Consider the following 17,333-nt stretch of genomic DNA (forward strand, 5'->3'; position numbering starts at 1 on the left):
TGCCCCCAATCCACTCCAGCATCAGGGTCTTTTCCAATGAATCAGCTCTTCGCATGAGGTGGCCAAAGTATTGGAGTTTCAGCTTTAGCATCGGTCCTTCCATGTTATCTATTACTGAAATACTAAAACAAAAACCTACCATTTAATATCTATCATTTGCTTGACTCTGTATTAAGCAGTTTGTAAAGTTGCTTCTTTTGACCTTCAGGAACTTCTGAAATCTCTGCTTTATAGGTGAGGAATGAAATCTCAGAGAAGTTAAATAACTTGCCAGTCATTCAACTAGGAAGTGGTGGAACCCAAGTTTATGGAGCTCTCAAATCTATGTCCTTTCTTCTACATTGAGATACAGAAATGTCATCTTGGGCTCTTGGGTGCTTTGAGTGAAGGGGAGATTTGATGTATATCATCTTTGAGAATGAGGCAATAGGACAGTGATGATTCTGTTAGCTTTGACATTTTATGAAAAGAATTCCCTATTCCCCTTAGTAATAAACCATATAATTGCCAATGCATTGTTTACTATTATGTATGGAGAACCATTCTAAGCTAAATTTCCCCTTAGACAAAAATATAATGAAGATAAAGAGAGTTGGTGTCCATGTGCAAAATTGTGCTTGAGTATGAGATGATCATATGCATTTTAAATTCAGGTCCTGAATAAAAAGTTTTTTCATAGTAGAGCCTTTCAGTCACAGATCACACCAAATCTGCTTTTGACTATGCCCCATGTCTCCTCCAGCATGTCCCTTTGGGCTATAGCTTTGCTATATGCCAACTCCTAGGGCCTGTATGTCCTCTCAAGCTGATGGCTGATTAGTAGTTTAACAAATGAATACAGCTTACTTATATCAGACAGTGGAAATGGGAAAAGATGCAGCATGGAATACTCTTTCATTCCCACTTTTAGTACCTATCTCTTTATCTGTCTATTTATCTACCTATATATATCTGTGGTTCTCAAATTTTTTTATCTCTATACCATTTTGTGCTCTTAAAAACACTTGACCTCAAAGATTTGTGATTTATTTGAATTATATTCATTGATATTTCCCATATTAGAAAGTGAAGGAGGAAAGTGCAAAGCATAAGAATTCACTGTATTAGCTGTCGGAGCAAATAAGCCATCGCATATCATGGAGTCTCTGGAAAAAACTCATTCGGCTTTCACTGCTCTAGGACAAGGCTCTGGTAATGATTTTCCCCTTGAGAAATAAGTCATCACTTCACAGAGAAGACTCTAGGAGTATTTTACAGTAGGTATGCTCTCTCTGCTAGAGCTACCGGTGATTTGGGGGGCTTCCCTGATTGCTCAACTGGTAAAGAATCTGCCTGCAATGCAGGAGACCCTGGTTCGATTCCTGGGTCAGGAAGTTCCCCTGGAGAAGGAGTAGGTTACACATTTTAGTATGCTTGGGCTTCCCTGGTGGCTCAGACGGTAAAGAATCTGCCTGAAGTGCAGGAGACCCAGGTTTGATCCCCAGGTTGGGAAGATCCCCTGAAGGAGGGCATGGCAACGCAGTCCAGTATTCTTGTCTGAAGAATCCCACTGGACAGAGGAGCCTGGCAGGTTACGGTCCTTGGGGTCACAAAGAGTGGGACATGACTGAGCAACTAGCGCAGCATAGCACTCTGATGAGAGAATAAGGGTGAAGGTATTTTTGATTCCGAGGACCCATTGAAAGTTCTTGAGGACCCCTCACCAAGGGTGTGTGGACCACACATTGCTAACTGCTGATCTATGTGTTTTCCATTTCTCTTCTTCTCGAACCCACTCCAATCAGGCTCTCTACCTGATCATGCGAGCTACACTGCTCTTGTTAAGGTCATCCTTAACAAGACATGTTACCTCCACATGTTTAATTCAGTGGTCAATTTTCAGTCATCACCTTACTCTGCTTCTTAGAACCATTTGACACAGTTTATCATTCATTCATCCTTGAAATATTTTCTTCGTTTGGCTTGAACTTCTTTTCTTAAAAAAAATTTAATAGATAGATTGTATCTATTTATTTTTAATGTGTATTTCTTGCTTTCTTTCTTTTTGGCTGTGCCAAGCAGCATGTGGTATCTCTGTTCCCTGACTAGGGATCGAACACATGCCCTCTGCATTCGAAGGGCAGAGTCTTAACAGCTGGACCACCAGGGAAGTCTCAAACTTCTTTTTTTTAGCTCTACAGTATTTGCTTGGTGAGGACAACACCCAATCTCATATTTTTAAATACCATTTATGTGTAGATACTCCCAAGTATTATTTTCAGTCTTGACCTCTCTCCTGAACTCCAGCTTCTTTGATCTGTGTCCTTAGCTGTCTGATAGCATCTCAAACTTAATGCCTGCAAAACTGGGCTCCCCAGCTCTTCCCTAAGCCTTCTCTCATAGTCTCTCATCCCAGCAAACGCTCACCTTTTGAGTTGCTCAGTCTAAACACTTGACTCCTCATCCTTGACTCCTCTCTTTCACACTTTTCACCCAGTCCCTCAGCTAGTCTATCTTTGCTCAAATTCTAAAAGAAATCTAAAATCCTGCTATTTTGCACCATCTGCTCTGCTACACCACCCTAATGTCTTGTCTGAGTTACTGCAGAGCCTTTCAACTGTCCCTTGGTTCCTCCCTTGCTTTACTGTAACCTCTTCGTTGCACAACCATCTGGTTGTTTCTGTTAAAATGTGCATCAGATCATGGCTTTCCTGTGTTCTGGATGATCCAGGGCATTTTTATCTCATTGAGAAAGAAAGCCAAAGTCCTTAAAAAAGCCCCAAAGCCCCATATGACTGGTCTTCTACTTCTACGGTCTCTTTCCTCTTTCCCTGACTCACTCCTATCCCAATACACTGTATCCTGTGGTACCTCCTGGCTTTTGCCCTACAGCATCATCCTTCTAGAGAGTCCTTCTCACTTGTCTGCAGGGTTTACTCTTTTATCAAAATGAAACAAAAAAATAAAAGAGTTGCAAGAGAACTTTGGGAGGTGTTGTGAATGTCTCTTCCTTTGACTGTGGTGATGGTGTCAAGAATGTTTGCATATGTCTAAACTCATCAAATGGTATACATCAATTAGGTCCAGTTCTCTGTATATCAACTATACTTCAGTAATGTTGTTACAAAACAACATTAGACATTATTCACATATCACATTCTCATGGGAGGCCTTGTCAGCACCCCCTTCTTGTTTTATTTTTTTTCCCCATTTCATGTTCCACTATCTAATTATATATTTAAAAGACCATCTCCATTCTCTCCAACCACAACTAAAACTCTCTTAAGGCAGCAGTTTATTTTGTCTGTATCTTCTCTTGCAGTTTGGTGTCTAGAGGGTGCCTGGCACACCCTAGGCCCACATTAAACATTTGTTAAATGCTGAATGAGTGGGACTGTCAATTTCATTTTCTTGGGTTGAGAAATAATTTATTAAAAATATCAAAGAAGCAGAGTAGGATTAGCTAATTCTAAATTCCACATTTTAAGATTATTTGAAATAATGTGTAATTCAAAAAAATGTCTCTTTGAATAAGTCTTGACTTTGATCATAGGAAGGCCCAATATTTAAAAGTGACATCAAAGAACATTTATTTTATTGAATTTATTTTAGTTTGTACATGGCTTCCCTAGTGGTTCAGTGGTAAGAATCCACATGCCAAGGAGACGTGGGTTTGATCCCTGGGTCAGGAAGATCCCCTGAAGAAGGAGATGGCAACCCACTTCAATATTCTTGCCTGGGAAATCCCATGGACAGAGGAGCCTGGCGAGCTACAGTTCATGAGGTAGCAAATCGTTGGACCTGACTTAAGAGAATGAGCATGCAGGCATAGCTTATTACCAATGTTGTGATAGTTTCAGGTAGACAGCAAAGGGACTCAGGCACATGTATACATGCATCCATTCTCTCTCAAATTCCCCTTCCATCTGGACTGCCATATAACATTGAGCAGAGTTCCATGTGCTATATAGTAGGGCTTTGCTGCTTATCCATATCAAATATAACCGTGTGTACATGTCGATCTCCAACTCCCTAACTATCCCTTCTCTCCATCCTTCCCTCCTGGCAACCATAAGTTTCTTCTCAAAGTCTGTAAGTCTGTTTCTGTTTTGTAAATAAGTTCATTTGTATCATTTCTTTTTAGATTTCTCATATAGGGGATGGCATATGATATTTCTCCGAGAAGGCCCAAGTTTTCTTTTGGGGTTTAAGTGAAGACTCATACACATGGTGAGGTGCCTGGGGCATAAACTGATTTTGGAGTGGAAGAATTGGGTGTGGGACTTCGTTTTGAGAGCGAGTGCAACTATTCCAGAGTTCTGAGAGCCTTATCAGCATCAGCAGCACTTACTCCGTTTACCTTGCAGCTTCTCATACTGAGGTAATAGCATGTCCTCCTGTGCTGTGTGCTTAGTCGTGTCCAACTTTTTGTGACTTATGAACTGTAGCCAGCCAGGCTCTTCTGTCCGTGGAATTCTCCAGGCAGGAATACTGGAGTGGGATGCTATGTCTTCCTCCAGGGAATCTTCCCAACCCAGGGATAGAACCCAGGACTCCCGCTTTGTAGGTGGATTCTTTACCATCTGAGCCACCAGGGAAACCTGGATAACAGCATAGGTAATAATAATAGGTAATAATACATAATAATGGGAGGGCGATTATCTCAGGCTCCTTAGGCCACTAGCTGAGGGAAAACAAACCCAGGTGCAGGTCTGGTTCATCCACTCAGGGCATCACACAGGACACCCTTGGGATCTGGCAACCCTGAGGTTTGACACCAAGGATATGTAGGTGGGGTTGGCAAAAAGCAGGGAGGTTCAAGATAAAATAATCTGGGAATTAACCAGTTAAAGTTTCTGCTTTTCCCAGAGCCTGTATTCACAGGTGTATATGGTAAGCCTCTACGAAGGAGTTATATAGGACATAGTGCCTCGCACACACATTGGAATACAAACCCTTGTGTTTCTGCAGCTCACTGCAGGGAATTCATGAACACAGTAGTGTGCCTTTACTATTTATATGTGTTACATTTTCTTTCATCTGTCTTCTGGCCTCTAACACTAGGAAGAGAAAGGCTTAAACATTAAGTAGAAATGTCTCATAATGAAATGTTTCCTCCAAAATGAGAAGAAAGTCTAGGAGGGTATTTTATTTATGCAGAATTGGAGCAGTGCTCTGTTGAGAATCTGCAAGAGGGTGTGAGCAACAAAAGTCACCTGAATCTTTTCAAGGTTCCCACTAGGCAAGCTTTTTGCATAATTTTTTTTTTTTGGTCACTCGGGGGCCAGTCTTACATTGCATGTTTTCTTGGTCCCTTGTGCTTCCCTTTCCTTATTTATTCAAAGGTTTGGTGACGGAGGAGTCCAAAGTTAAATTTAAGTGTAAATATTAACGTCATTACTTTACATTTGGCTGTAAATATAAAACATATCTTCCCTTATTGATTTTGATTATTCCTTTATCCCTTAAAGAATGAGTCTGGGAATATACATATTGACATTACACAGTATTTGCACCTTTTGTAAGAAGAGTTCTGGATCATGATTTCTTAAATTGTAGGCTATTAATTTATCTTAAAAAAATTTTTTTTAAAATTTATTTAGATGTACCCGGTTTTAGTTGCAGCATGCAGAATAGTTCCCTGACCCTCTGTGTTGGGAGCACAGAGTCTTAGCCACTGGACCACCAGGAAAGTCTCTAAGTTATCTTTTTAAGATTTCAGCATGTACCAACTGTTCACTGAATGGAAGTTAAGACAGTATACCTCCCACAGCTACAATTTTTTGTAGCCACTGCTACAATTAGGAGAAGACAGCCTACTCTTGATGTATATTATATTGAGAAACAACTTAGGAATTGGCTTGCGAATGGAGCTGTCACCCATTCCTTCTTTGAGGCTTACAAACCCTGTTCTCTGAAGAGTGGTGCTGGAGGGGAAAGCAGAGGCCACATGTGGTGAAGAGGATCTGGTCATGTTTCTGTGGGAACCAGTGTTCCAGAGGAGAGTGACCACTAGAGTCAGCCCTGGCCTGGGGCCCAGAATGGACATTTCTGTCTCCTGTCATGGATAGTGATCTGGAGACCACTTGACCAGCTAGAATGAGCCGTGGACATCAGCACAGCCTCTGCTGGGTGTTTCCTAGTCTTTCTCTCTGTCCCTGGATGGCTTGGAGTTGCAGCTCTCAAAGTGTGTGGTCCAGGGACTTTGACTGAACCAAAGATTTTTTTGAGTGGTTTTGTGAGACCAATATTATTTTCAAAATAACACTAGGATTGTATTTTTGCTTTTGTTTTTATCACTGTTGTACTTTCACAGGTGTACAGTGGAGCTTTCCAGAGACTAGTATCTCAACAGATTGAATGCCAAAGTAGACGTGAGAACCCACCTGTCTTCTAGTATGGCAAACTGTAAAGAAATCTGTAAACATAGTATTTAAAAGGCTATAAAATGTCATGAAATATATTATTTATATTGACATATAGTAGATTTATTATTATTTTAAATAGCTTCATAAATATTTAAAATATTTTTCCAGTTAAAATTCAAATTGGGTAAATCATTAGTAAGAGGTAACTTTCATAAACTCAAGATGTTTGTGAACATTTTAAGTATGCCCAGATATTGTGGGTATTTTTATTTGCTAAATCTGGCAACCCTAGCTTCTCATCCCTTGTTTCTTGGGGAGGGCTTGTTTTAGTAGATATTCTTTGGCTGTGTGGAGAGGGCAGAAAAGCCACTGTCTCTTCTTGTTTATTTACTAACTGCCAGTTTAGCAGGCAGTGGAACCAGTTTTAATGAGTATAGGCACACTGAGTTATTCTTTTGAAAATTTTTTTAAAAAATTATTTTCTTCTTATTTTTTACTGAGATAATATTGGTTTATGATGTTATATAAATTTCACGTGTACAACACTGGGTTTCTTAAATATGACAGTGTACACTACAGTGTGTGCATGCTCAGTGGTGTCCAACTCTCTGCAGCTCCAGGAACTCTAGCCTGCCAGACTTTTCTGTCCTTGGGATTTCCCAAGGCAATAATCCTGGACCGAGTTTCCATTTCCTTCTCCAGGGGATCTTCCTGACCCAGGGATTGAACCCAGGTTTCTTGTATCTCCTGCATTGGCAGAATTCTTTACCAACTCCCCAATCTGGGAAGCCATATACAACAATGTGGTCACCACCAAAACTTTATTTTCCATCTGTCAACATACAGTGAACGCTTTTACCCATTTCACCCACTCCCCATCTCCTCCAGTAACTACTACTGCTACTGTATTCTTTGTATCTACATGTTTGTTTTTGTTTGGTTTGTTCATTTATATTTTTGTTTACTTGTTTTTTGTATCCTACTATAAGTGGAATAATATAATATTTGTCTTTCTCCATCTTACGTATTTCACTTAGCTTAATACACTAAAAATCCATTTATGTTGTCTCAAATAGCAAGATTTTATTTTTTATGCTTGAATAATATTCTGTTGTCTCTATATATCACATCTTCTTTATCCATTCATCCATCAGCAGGTGCTTAAGTTGCTTTTATATCTTGGCTGTTGTAAATAATGCTGTGATGAACATAGGGGTGCATATATCTTTTGAAATAGTATTTTCATAATCTTTGGATCAATATCCAGAAGTGTACTAGCTAGATCATATGATAGTTCCATTCATATTTTTTTGAGGACTCTTCTTACTGTTCTCCATTGTGGCTACATCAGTTACTTTTCCACCAATAGTGTATGAGGATTCCCTTTTTTCTACATCTTCTCCAACACTTGCAATTTTTTGGCTTTTTGTTAGTAGCCATTCTAAAGGGTGGACTTTCCAGGTGATGCTAGTGGTAAAGAACCTGCCTGCCAATTCAGGAGATGTAAGAGTTGTGGGTTTGATCCCTGGGTTTGGAAGATCCCCTGGAGGAGGGCATGGCAACCCACTCCAGTATTCTTGCCTGGAGAATCTCATGGACAGAGGAGCTTGGTGGGCTATAGTCCATAGGTTTGCACAGAGTCGGACATGACTGAGTGACTTAGCATGTACACATTCTAAAGAGTGTGAGGTAATATCTCCTTGTGGGTTTGATTTGCATTCTCCTGGCCACCTGATGTGAAGGGCTGACTCATGTGAAAAGACCCTGATGCTGGAAAAGATTGAAGGTGGGAGAAGAATGGGACGACAGAGGATGAGATGGTTGGATGGCATCACTGACTCAATGGACGTGAGGTTGGCTAAACTCTGGGCATTGATGATGGACAGGGAGGCGTGGTGTGCTGCAGTCCATGGGGTCGCAAAGAGTTAGACATGACTAGTGACTGAACTGAACTGAATAATTCTCAATGAGTTATTCTTAATGTCTTTTTGACTTTGCAATGATGGGTGTGATTTTCTCTGGGAAAGAATTGAGGGCATCACCTATAAAAATGCAGGTTTCTCTGGTTCTACATGGCAGTATCAGCAACTGAGCTCAGCCCAATCTCTGCTTTTTATTACTGGATACCGTGTAGTTGTGTTTCTTGTAATTCACAACAGAATCCACATAGCTGGCACAGTTACTATGCCCGTTTCCAATGTTAAGCCTTGGAGTTTGCCAAGAGAGGGCTATAGGGCCAGTTCTAAGAGGTTTCAGTGGTATTACTCAATTAATTGACTGATTCATTACTTCTTCTTCCCGTTTCTCTCCTTTTCCTTCATCTCTCCCTTGTCCTTTATCTCTCTATCCCTGTATGTCTCTTTCTTTTTTCCTCTATTTGTTCATCAAGTGTTTATTGCATTCTGCAGTGTATGAGTCACTGTGCTAAATTCTTGTTTTCAGGACAAAAGCACAAAAATGATATTCCTGCTTTCAGGGACCTTGGTCAGTGTCCCAGAATTCTGTGCATTTGACTTGTGCTCATCAAGCTCACAAGGGAATGAGGCATATAGGCCAGAATGTCAGTGGGTTAGTTTACAATGGAGGACTGTCCTTTCCAGTGGATTCCATGCTTAGTATCTGCATATGGAAGAGAGAGGTCTAGTAGGAAAACCTGTAACTAATGGGCTGGGATTGCGGTCATAGTGGAAGTCAGCAGCCCAGGAATGAGATGATTCATTTCCACGCAGTTTGGAAGCCTTGAAATTTGGAAATTCATCTATCATGGGGCTCTTTCCTCTCCTTCTTTTTGATTTGTTTTTAAATGAGACTTTGGAGGTCATTTGTTTAATAGCATTTGTAAAGTTATAATATTTTGTGTTGGAAGCAGTATACATGTGCATGCATGCTCCAATTGTGTCCGACTCTTTGCAGCTGCATGGACTGTAGCCTTCTAGGCTCCTCTGTCCATGGGATTTTCCAGGTAAGAACACTGGAATGGGTTGCCATTTCCTCCCCCAGGGGATCCTCCCACTGCAAGGATCGAACCCACTTCTCCAGTGTCTCCTGCATTGGCAGGCAGATTCTTTACTACTGAGCCACCTGGGAAGCAGTATCAGTTCAGTTCAGTTCAGTCGCTCAGTCGTGTCTGACTCTTTGCGACCCCATGAATCGCAGCACACCAGGCCTCCCTGTCCATCACCAACTCCCGGAGTTCACTCAGACTCAGGTCCATCGAGTCTGTGATGCCATCCAGCCATCTCATCCTGGGTCGTCCCTTCTCCTCCTGCGCCCAATCCCTCCCAGCATCAGAGTCTTTTCCAGTGAGTCAACTCTTCACATGAGGTGGCCAAAGTACTAGAGTTTCAGCTTCAGCATCATTCCTTCCAAAGAAATCCCAGGGCTGGTCTCCTTCAGAATGGACTGGTTGGATCTCCTTGCAGTCCAAGTATACTTTTGCTTATTTCTTCTATATAAAAATCTTATTTCCAAATTTTCTCACACTCTGGTAAAGATGAGAATGTGATGGTAAGACTAAAAGAGAATGAGATGGTAAGCCAGAGTCCCATGCAGATCTTCTTCAAGAAATGATGACTGCCAGTTACTGAGAGTGTATTATGTGTGAACCCTCTGTGTCATTTCGTTTGGTTCCTGAAAGCAGACCTATCGGGTAGAGTTTATCATTTCTATTTTATAAGTTGGGTTTATAAACGGAGTCCAGAAAGGGTGTCTTGCCATAGATCACACAGCTGTTAACATGGCAGAATCCAGATTCTGTCTCCAAGTCCGTGTTTGTATGCACGTGCTGTGTTATGCCACTCACTTTCCCTGTGCTAGACCCAGGAAAGAGTTAAGCGGAGATCTCTCTCTCTCTCTCTCTCTCTCTCTCTCTCTCTCTCTCTCAGGCATGAGGCTGGGGTTTCTGCCTGATCCTTAAACCTTTTCTTTAGAAACAGACATGGAAAAGAACAACAAGCAACCCTCTATGCCCCATCCCTTTGCCTTTTCTCTGTGTACTCTCACTTGATAAATAAGACAAGATTGGCATTGTCTGGGCATCTAATTCTCATAACCAGATGATTTCCTGGAAGGTCCCAGATGGTCCATTCTAGGTATCCTCAGGTGGATAAGTATGGAAACAAGAAAAAATAATGAAGATAGAACACCAACACATTATAAGAAAATTGCCATAATTTAATATCTGAAGATATCAAATCAAACATTTGAAGGGCTGTCATGTGGAGAATGGATTAGTTCTGCCCTAAAGCAATGAACCAGGAGAACCAATAAAGAAAGATTACAAGTATGAGTTGTGGAGCTCAGTGTTAGGAAGTTTTTTATTCTATTTCACTCCTGCCTTCCTTCCCCATTCCTTCCCCTAAACTTTTCAAAAGTGATATGGGCTCCTGGGGAAGGTTTTGAGTTCTTGAGCATTGGGAGGCCACTTGGAAGGCTTTCTGTGACGGTGTTTTAGTTGCTGGTTTTGAACTGTGATCTTATACAGTGCCACATCTCAAGGTGTTTAGAAATTCCAGTGGCAGTCAGGACCAGAGGCTTATAAAGTATTTATCAGTGGACAAGTTTCCTTGTAAAAGTCATTTAGGGAAGAGGCGTAAAAACTACAGCACTGGCTGGAGGAGGTTCCCCATGGCCCTGTCAGGCTCGGAGAGGCCAGGCAGGGGAGGCACCTCCACTCTCTGGCTCTGATTCCAGGTGAATGTCGCATAAGAACAGCGGGAGGGTGGGTAGCAGAGGCTGGCAGTGGGTTAGGGAGTGCCAGGCAAGGTGGAGAGAGCATCACGCTGCCTTTTGATGGCCTCCTTTCGAATCCTGGCTGTGACACATCGTGTTCACTCTCCATTTTGTACATGTATAAACACTATGAAATTGACATTTAATCACAAAATATTCATGACTATATTTTCCAGGTTAAAAAAATAAAATTGTTGCAGAGAAGACTAAACACTTTTTGTTCTCTATCCCCAGTGCCTGATGTAGGTTCCACACAGAGTAGGGCCTAGAGCACATTTGTTCATAGAGGAAGGATGCAATGGGACAGTTGGGATCTGGATTTACTTGCCCTATTCATTCCTTGTGAAGTGTTTAATAATGCCTCTTTTATTTAGATAATAGTTATGAGTGCCAATTATAGAAATATAGACAGCCTAGAAGACATAAAAATTCCCCCATAGACCTATAGCAGGCATAAGGATAATGTTGGTAATCACTGCTCTCATTCTTTTATTTGTCCCATTTATATATATATATATGTGTGTGTGTATATATATATATATATATATATATATATATTTGTAGTAAGTGGATGGTTTGTTACAGTTTTAGTGACTGGTTTGTTACAGTTTTCAGGCCAGCTATTTCTTTGTTATAAGTGGCATTGGCTTCTGATTGTTGTTTTTTTTTTTTTTTTTTTTGGTCCTCTGAGGCATTTTATTTGTATGTATTACATCCCTAGAAAAAGAATCCAAGGATTTTCCCTCCTGTATGTTTTCGTCTTGCTTCTTTATGGTCCATGATGCCAGCTGAGGTTGTCAGTACAATGAAACCAAACTGACGGGATGGGAGCAGGTTATTCTGCCATTTTTCTAGATCTTTGAGTTGTACATCAAATCTGGGGCTGATCACTCCACACTTATTTAGCCTGCCTGTGAGGTTCACAACAATTTTCCCAGCCCTGTGATCATCAATGATTTCAAATTCGCCAATGTAACCATGCTTCATCATCACTGTTAGAAACCTGACGATGACTTCGGAGCACGGCCTAATAAGGACCTGGCATTTGCCTCTCTTCTCGGCATTGTTGATACGCTTGAGAGCATCAGCCAGGACATTCATGCGCACCATTATGGTGGCACGGAAAGATGGCGGAAAGATGGCTTCTGATTGTGATTCTCCTTTTGGTTTCCTAAATCTTGTAATGAGAGGAATTCTAAGGAGAGAGCAATAATTGGCTGGAGTTCTAGTCTTCAGTGTTGTTAGGAATGTTCGCTTGTGTGTTGAGGATCCTGCTGTCTGAGTGGACCTCACCAGGAGCTGATGGGGCCAAAGTCTCCAGTTGTGAATTTGATAGATTATCTGCTGAGTTGTCCTCCATAGTGATTCTGGAAACCCACAATGGAGATAGCAAGGTCCTGCTTCGTCTCTGTTGTCTCGCATAGGTGAAGTCAGGGAAAATAAGATTATATGTGATAAAGCTGACATCACTAACTAACAATGGGAGGTGAGGATGGTTCAGTCATGTTGCTAGAATTGTTTGCTGGTTACCTAGGAAAGACAAAAAGTGCTTTTCAGATCTTTGTCTTGCACTGTTTGTCAAAATCCACCCCAGAGGCAGCATGGTATGTTTGAGCACCAAGAACCTAGAGCCAGCCTTGTGTGCTCGTCCTGTGTGCTTAGTCATGTCCGACTCTTTGCCACCCCATGGACTGTAGCCCATCAGGCTCATCTGTCCACCAAATTTTTTAGGCAAGAATACTGGAGTGGGTTGCCACCAGTGGGTTTCCTACTCCACTGGTTCAAATCCTGGCTCTGCCACTTCCTGGTTTGCTCAAATTCCCTCCCTTCTGTATGTCTGTCTTCTCACCTGTAAAATTGGAATGGTAGTAAAGGCTGTTTAGGACAGTTGTGAGAATTAAATGAGCTTTTGCATTATTTACTGTTTAGAATTATAGTTTAGAATGTTTAAATTTTACTTTGTGTATCTACCACAAATTAGGTTCCATGTAATTGTTCACTATGATGGTGATGATGTTTACTATTATATTTGTGATTATTCTTATTACCTACTACTACTATTATGCTTTACATATTTTTAATTAAAAAAAAAAACCATGAAATAGCCAGGAGGAAATAGCAATGGATTTTTATCTGATTTTAAGATCAGAAAAGATTCCCTAAGCATGCAGTCAGTATAAAAAATAAAAAAACACTGATGGATTCAGCTACATAAGCATTAACATCTGTATTGGCTAGGTCAACCAAGTAAAGCATAAATATCTACAATATTAATAAGTAAATAAAAACACAGAATAAATAGTTGCAACATGTCTGACAGATGAAGAGATGATAACCTTCCAACACAATTTAGCAGGATACCAAAACTCATGCCTTGGATTTATGTTCTGTTATATATGGTTGCCATTAGCCCATGCTCAAAATTATGGATGCACACTTCTGTGAGTGTACATATGTGTGTATACATGTATGTATTTCTTTCCTGCTTGTTTCATAAATGATTTATCAGCTTACAGTAATGCAAAATAGCAAATATTAGAAATAAGGGAAAAAAAAAAGTAGAAACACTTGAGGAGGACTGAGGAGGAGTCACAGTGCAGTTTCAGCATTCACTGTCCATAAGCCTGAATCTACCTACTTACTTAAGGGCCTTGCAAGTCATTTTGATAACTGAGAACAGAGGAAAAAATTATCTTCAGGGTCTTCAAGAGAGGGTACTTACTGGTTATATATTGATTAGCAATGTATAAAAAGATTGATCAGCAATCTTTTTTAAAATTAAATTAAAAAAAAATTTGACTCTGCCAAGTTTGGGATCTTAGTTCCCCAACCAGGGATCAAACCTGTGGCTCCTGCATTGGAAGCTCAGAGTCTTAACCACTGGACTGCCAGGAAAGTCCCAATGATCACTAGTCTTAAGACCAGTACTTGTCAATGCTACTATTACTAATGATAATGGTGCATTTCATTCTCTTGGTATAGGCTGATGGCACCACACTAAAGCAGATCACAAGAAAGCAATTTCTTGGAGTTGAGAATGGTAGCGTTGTGATGCCATGCAAGGGCCTCCCTATCCTCAAATGCCCTTTCTGGGTCAGATGCTGACCCTCCTCTGCTCTCTGCATTGGAAGAGCCGGACCCTGAAGCTCCATTTCCCAGGCTGTCAGTTGGCTTCTGGCTGGTGTTGGCCATTGGGACTTTTTGTCTCTCTGTTTTAGGAAAATTGCTTCCATCTCTATTTCCCTGGCTCTGTCTGGAGCGTGGAGGATGGAGGGTGAAGGGAGAGACTAGGGTAGTTCTCTCTCTTCCACCTCACCTGGGCTGATTCCTTTAGCTGCAGCTGTGTGTCCTTCCTGGGTCCAGCTTCCATGAGCTGGCCAACGATGGTGCCAGCTTCTGTCAGCTGACCTTGACCCTGGGGTCTCTCCAGTTCTGGTGTGGGAGTAGCTTTCCCTGTTGCTAGTCTTTGGAACTCTCACGTGTCCCTTTGACTTCTCAGCTCCTCCATCCCCTGGATGGGAAATAAGTGGTTTCTGATTTCTGATTCATACAGACATCGGGTCTCAGCTGACCTGGCTGGATTCTGGACGATGATATATTGTCTTACGAATTAGCATCATAGGGACTTCCTTGGTGGTCCAGTGGTTAAGAGTCTGTTTTTCCGTAGTAATGGATGCAGGTTTGATACCTGGTCAGGGAACTAAGATCCTACATGCTGTGTGACACAGCCAAAAATAAAATAAAAAATTACCTGAAGCTTGAAGACTGGCCTCACCAGCTAGTCTCCATGGCTAATGTGGAATCCATGGAATACATTACTTATTATAAGATCTTCTTGGTAAAGTTACTCCTGTGAGTATGTTTTCTCCACCAAAGGGCTGCTTTGGATTGAATTGAACATTGCCCCTGGCCCAAAGTCCGGGGCTTCCAATTTCCAGCATTCATTAGGGCAATTTCCAGGCAGGCTGCTGTGTTAGAATCTACTTGGACATCCACTTGCATTGGGCACAGTGTTATGTAGAATGTGTGCTGTCATGGAGAATTACCATTTAGATGGAAGAAATGTGCTTCATTTGTTTCTGTAATTTATTTCCAAGAAACCTGGGCCCTTACACGTAGAGCATAATTGGGACTTTCCGTTTCTCTGTTTTAGGGAAATTGCTTCCATCTCTATATTAATGAAAAAGAACAAAGTAAGAACAACTCAAAAGACTTACACATGCAGCTTTCCTGTCACCTTTGGTGCTGTGGTCCCCACTCAGATGGGTACTCATAACCAGCCTCTCACAACAGTTATTCTGCCGGTACCTCCCCACCTCTGTGCCTGGTTGGCTTTTATTCCCAAGCCTTTCTGGATTCTGTGTGCATATGTGCTTAGTTGCTCAGTTGTGTCTGACTCTTTGCCACCCCATGTACTGTAGCCCTCCAGACTCCTCTGTCCACGGAATTTTCCAGGCAAGAATCCTGGAGCAGGTTGCAACCCAGGGATGGAACCCACATCTCTTGCATCTCCTGCATTGGCAGGCAGGTTTTCTACCACTGTGCCACCTGGGATGCCCCTTCTGGATTCTGACCTCTTTGCAAATTTCTTTTAAAAAAGAGTTTTTCCATATTCTCATATGTAATCAAATGGAATATGGAGTTTATTTATTAGAAATCTATTGGATGAAGTTCCTTGATGGTCCAGTGGCTAAGACTCCGTGCAATTTATGCAGGGGTCCTGGGTTTGGTCCCTCATGCCACAAATAAAGATCACACATGCTATGACTAAAAAACATCCCACTTGATGTAATTAAGACTCAGTTCAGTTCAGTTCAGTTTAGTCGCTCAGTCGTGTCTGACTTTGCGACCCCATGAATTGCAGCACGCCAGGCCTCCCTGTCCATCACCAACTCCCAGAGTTCACCCAAACTCATGTCCATCGAGTCGGTAATTAAGACTCAGCACAGCCAAATAAATAAATAAATACCTTTTTAAAAGAAGAAATTTATTAGAAAGTGGAAGAAACTCTGTCCCTGCCACTGTTATTCTTTATGTTACTTGGACTCCCCCGACACTTCTCCCCGCATTTCTGTTTGACTGTGCTTTGCACGAATGCAGGTACTTCTCTCAGGTGGTTCTGTTTTCATATGATGTGAACTGGTATTTGTTTTTTTTAGGACAAATGAACAAGCACAGAAATACAGTACTTACAGTATATGTCGATACAAATGCACATATAAACATAAGTTGTACTTGTGCTCAGTCGTGTCCTACTTTTTGTGATCCTTTGGACAGTAGCCCACCTGGCTTCTCTCTCTGTGAGACTTCCCAGGGAGGAATACTGCAGTGGGCTGACATTTCCTCCTTCAGGGGCTCTTCCCAACCAGGAATCAAATCCGTGTCTCCTGTCCCATGCATTGCAGGCGGATTCTTTACCATTGAGCCATCTAGAAAGCGCCAAACATAGGCCACTTATAAGTAAATGTTAACTAGCATTAGAGATTGTTTCAGTGTATGGTGATTCAAAAGAAATTACTTTATCCGATTATAAAATGCATAATGTTGCATTGCATTTTATTTAGCAATTATGATGAGGGTATTTGTGCATAAAGTCTGTGCTGGGTTTTAGGCTTAGGTGCCATAAATTATTTTTCAGTGATCATATTATGCAGATTATATTTATAAGCCAAAATAGATGAGGGTTGGATTATTAAATTATATAGCCATTTTAATTTTAAGAAAAATATTATTCCAATTATATAAAAGAGTCATTTCAGTAGAAAAAGAAGAAATATCCCAAATGCTCATAGTGGTTTTTGCTGGTTGTTGAGATTATAAGATATTTTTGTTTTCTGTTGACTTTCCGTGTTTTCTGTAATAGAGCATTTATAGCTAAATAAGATTTATTCCTAATTATTTTGGGATTATTTTTATTGTTTTCAAATAATGATTCATTAAAAAAAATGTATTATTTCTCTCCTCAAGGTGTTTTAAAATCTCAGGTCATGGATTCATGTAAATCTTTTGTCCTGCTGCTAAGTCGCTTCAGTCATGTCCGACTCTGTGCGACCCCATAGACGGCAGCCCGCCAGGCTCCCCTGTCCCTGGGATTCTCCAGGCAAGAACACTGGAGTGGGTTGCCATTTCCTTCTCCAGTGCATGAAAGTGCAAAGTGAAAGTGAAGTCGCTCAGTCGTGTCTGACTCTTAGCTACCTCATGGACTGCAGCCTACCAGGCTCCTCCGTCCATGGGATTTTCCAGGCAAGAGTACTG

The 17,333-nt window shown here is 41.1% G+C and overlaps 2 protein-coding genes across 3 annotated transcripts in view; one reads left to right on the forward strand and one right to left on the reverse strand.

The window, feature by feature from the left end:
- Window positions 1-17,333, forward strand: part of AMPH (amphiphysin) — a 215,033-nt gene that overhangs the window by 53,594 nt on the left and 144,106 nt on the right. The window lies entirely within an intron of this gene.
- Window positions 11,733-12,217, reverse strand: LOC105613234 (small ribosomal subunit protein uS8-like). The gene has a single exon (XM_042248742.2). The coding sequence runs from the start codon at window positions 12,186-12,188 to the stop codon at window positions 11,796-11,798; it is 393 nt and encodes a 130-aa protein (XP_042104676.1). The 5' UTR covers window positions 12,189-12,217; the 3' UTR covers window positions 11,733-11,795.

The sequence above is a fragment of the Ovis aries genome, chromosome 4 (assembly GCF_016772045.2).
Source record: "Ovis aries strain OAR_USU_Benz2616 breed Rambouillet chromosome 4, ARS-UI_Ramb_v3.0, whole genome shotgun sequence".
Lineage (NCBI taxonomy): Eukaryota > Metazoa > Chordata > Mammalia > Artiodactyla > Bovidae > Ovis > Ovis aries.

Bases quoted from the DNA above. Each gene is read 5' to 3' on its own strand.
- LOC105613234 (XM_042248742.2), bottom strand. From the start codon at position 12,188: ATGGTGCGCATGAATGTCCTGGCTGATGCTCTCAAGCGTATCAACAAT.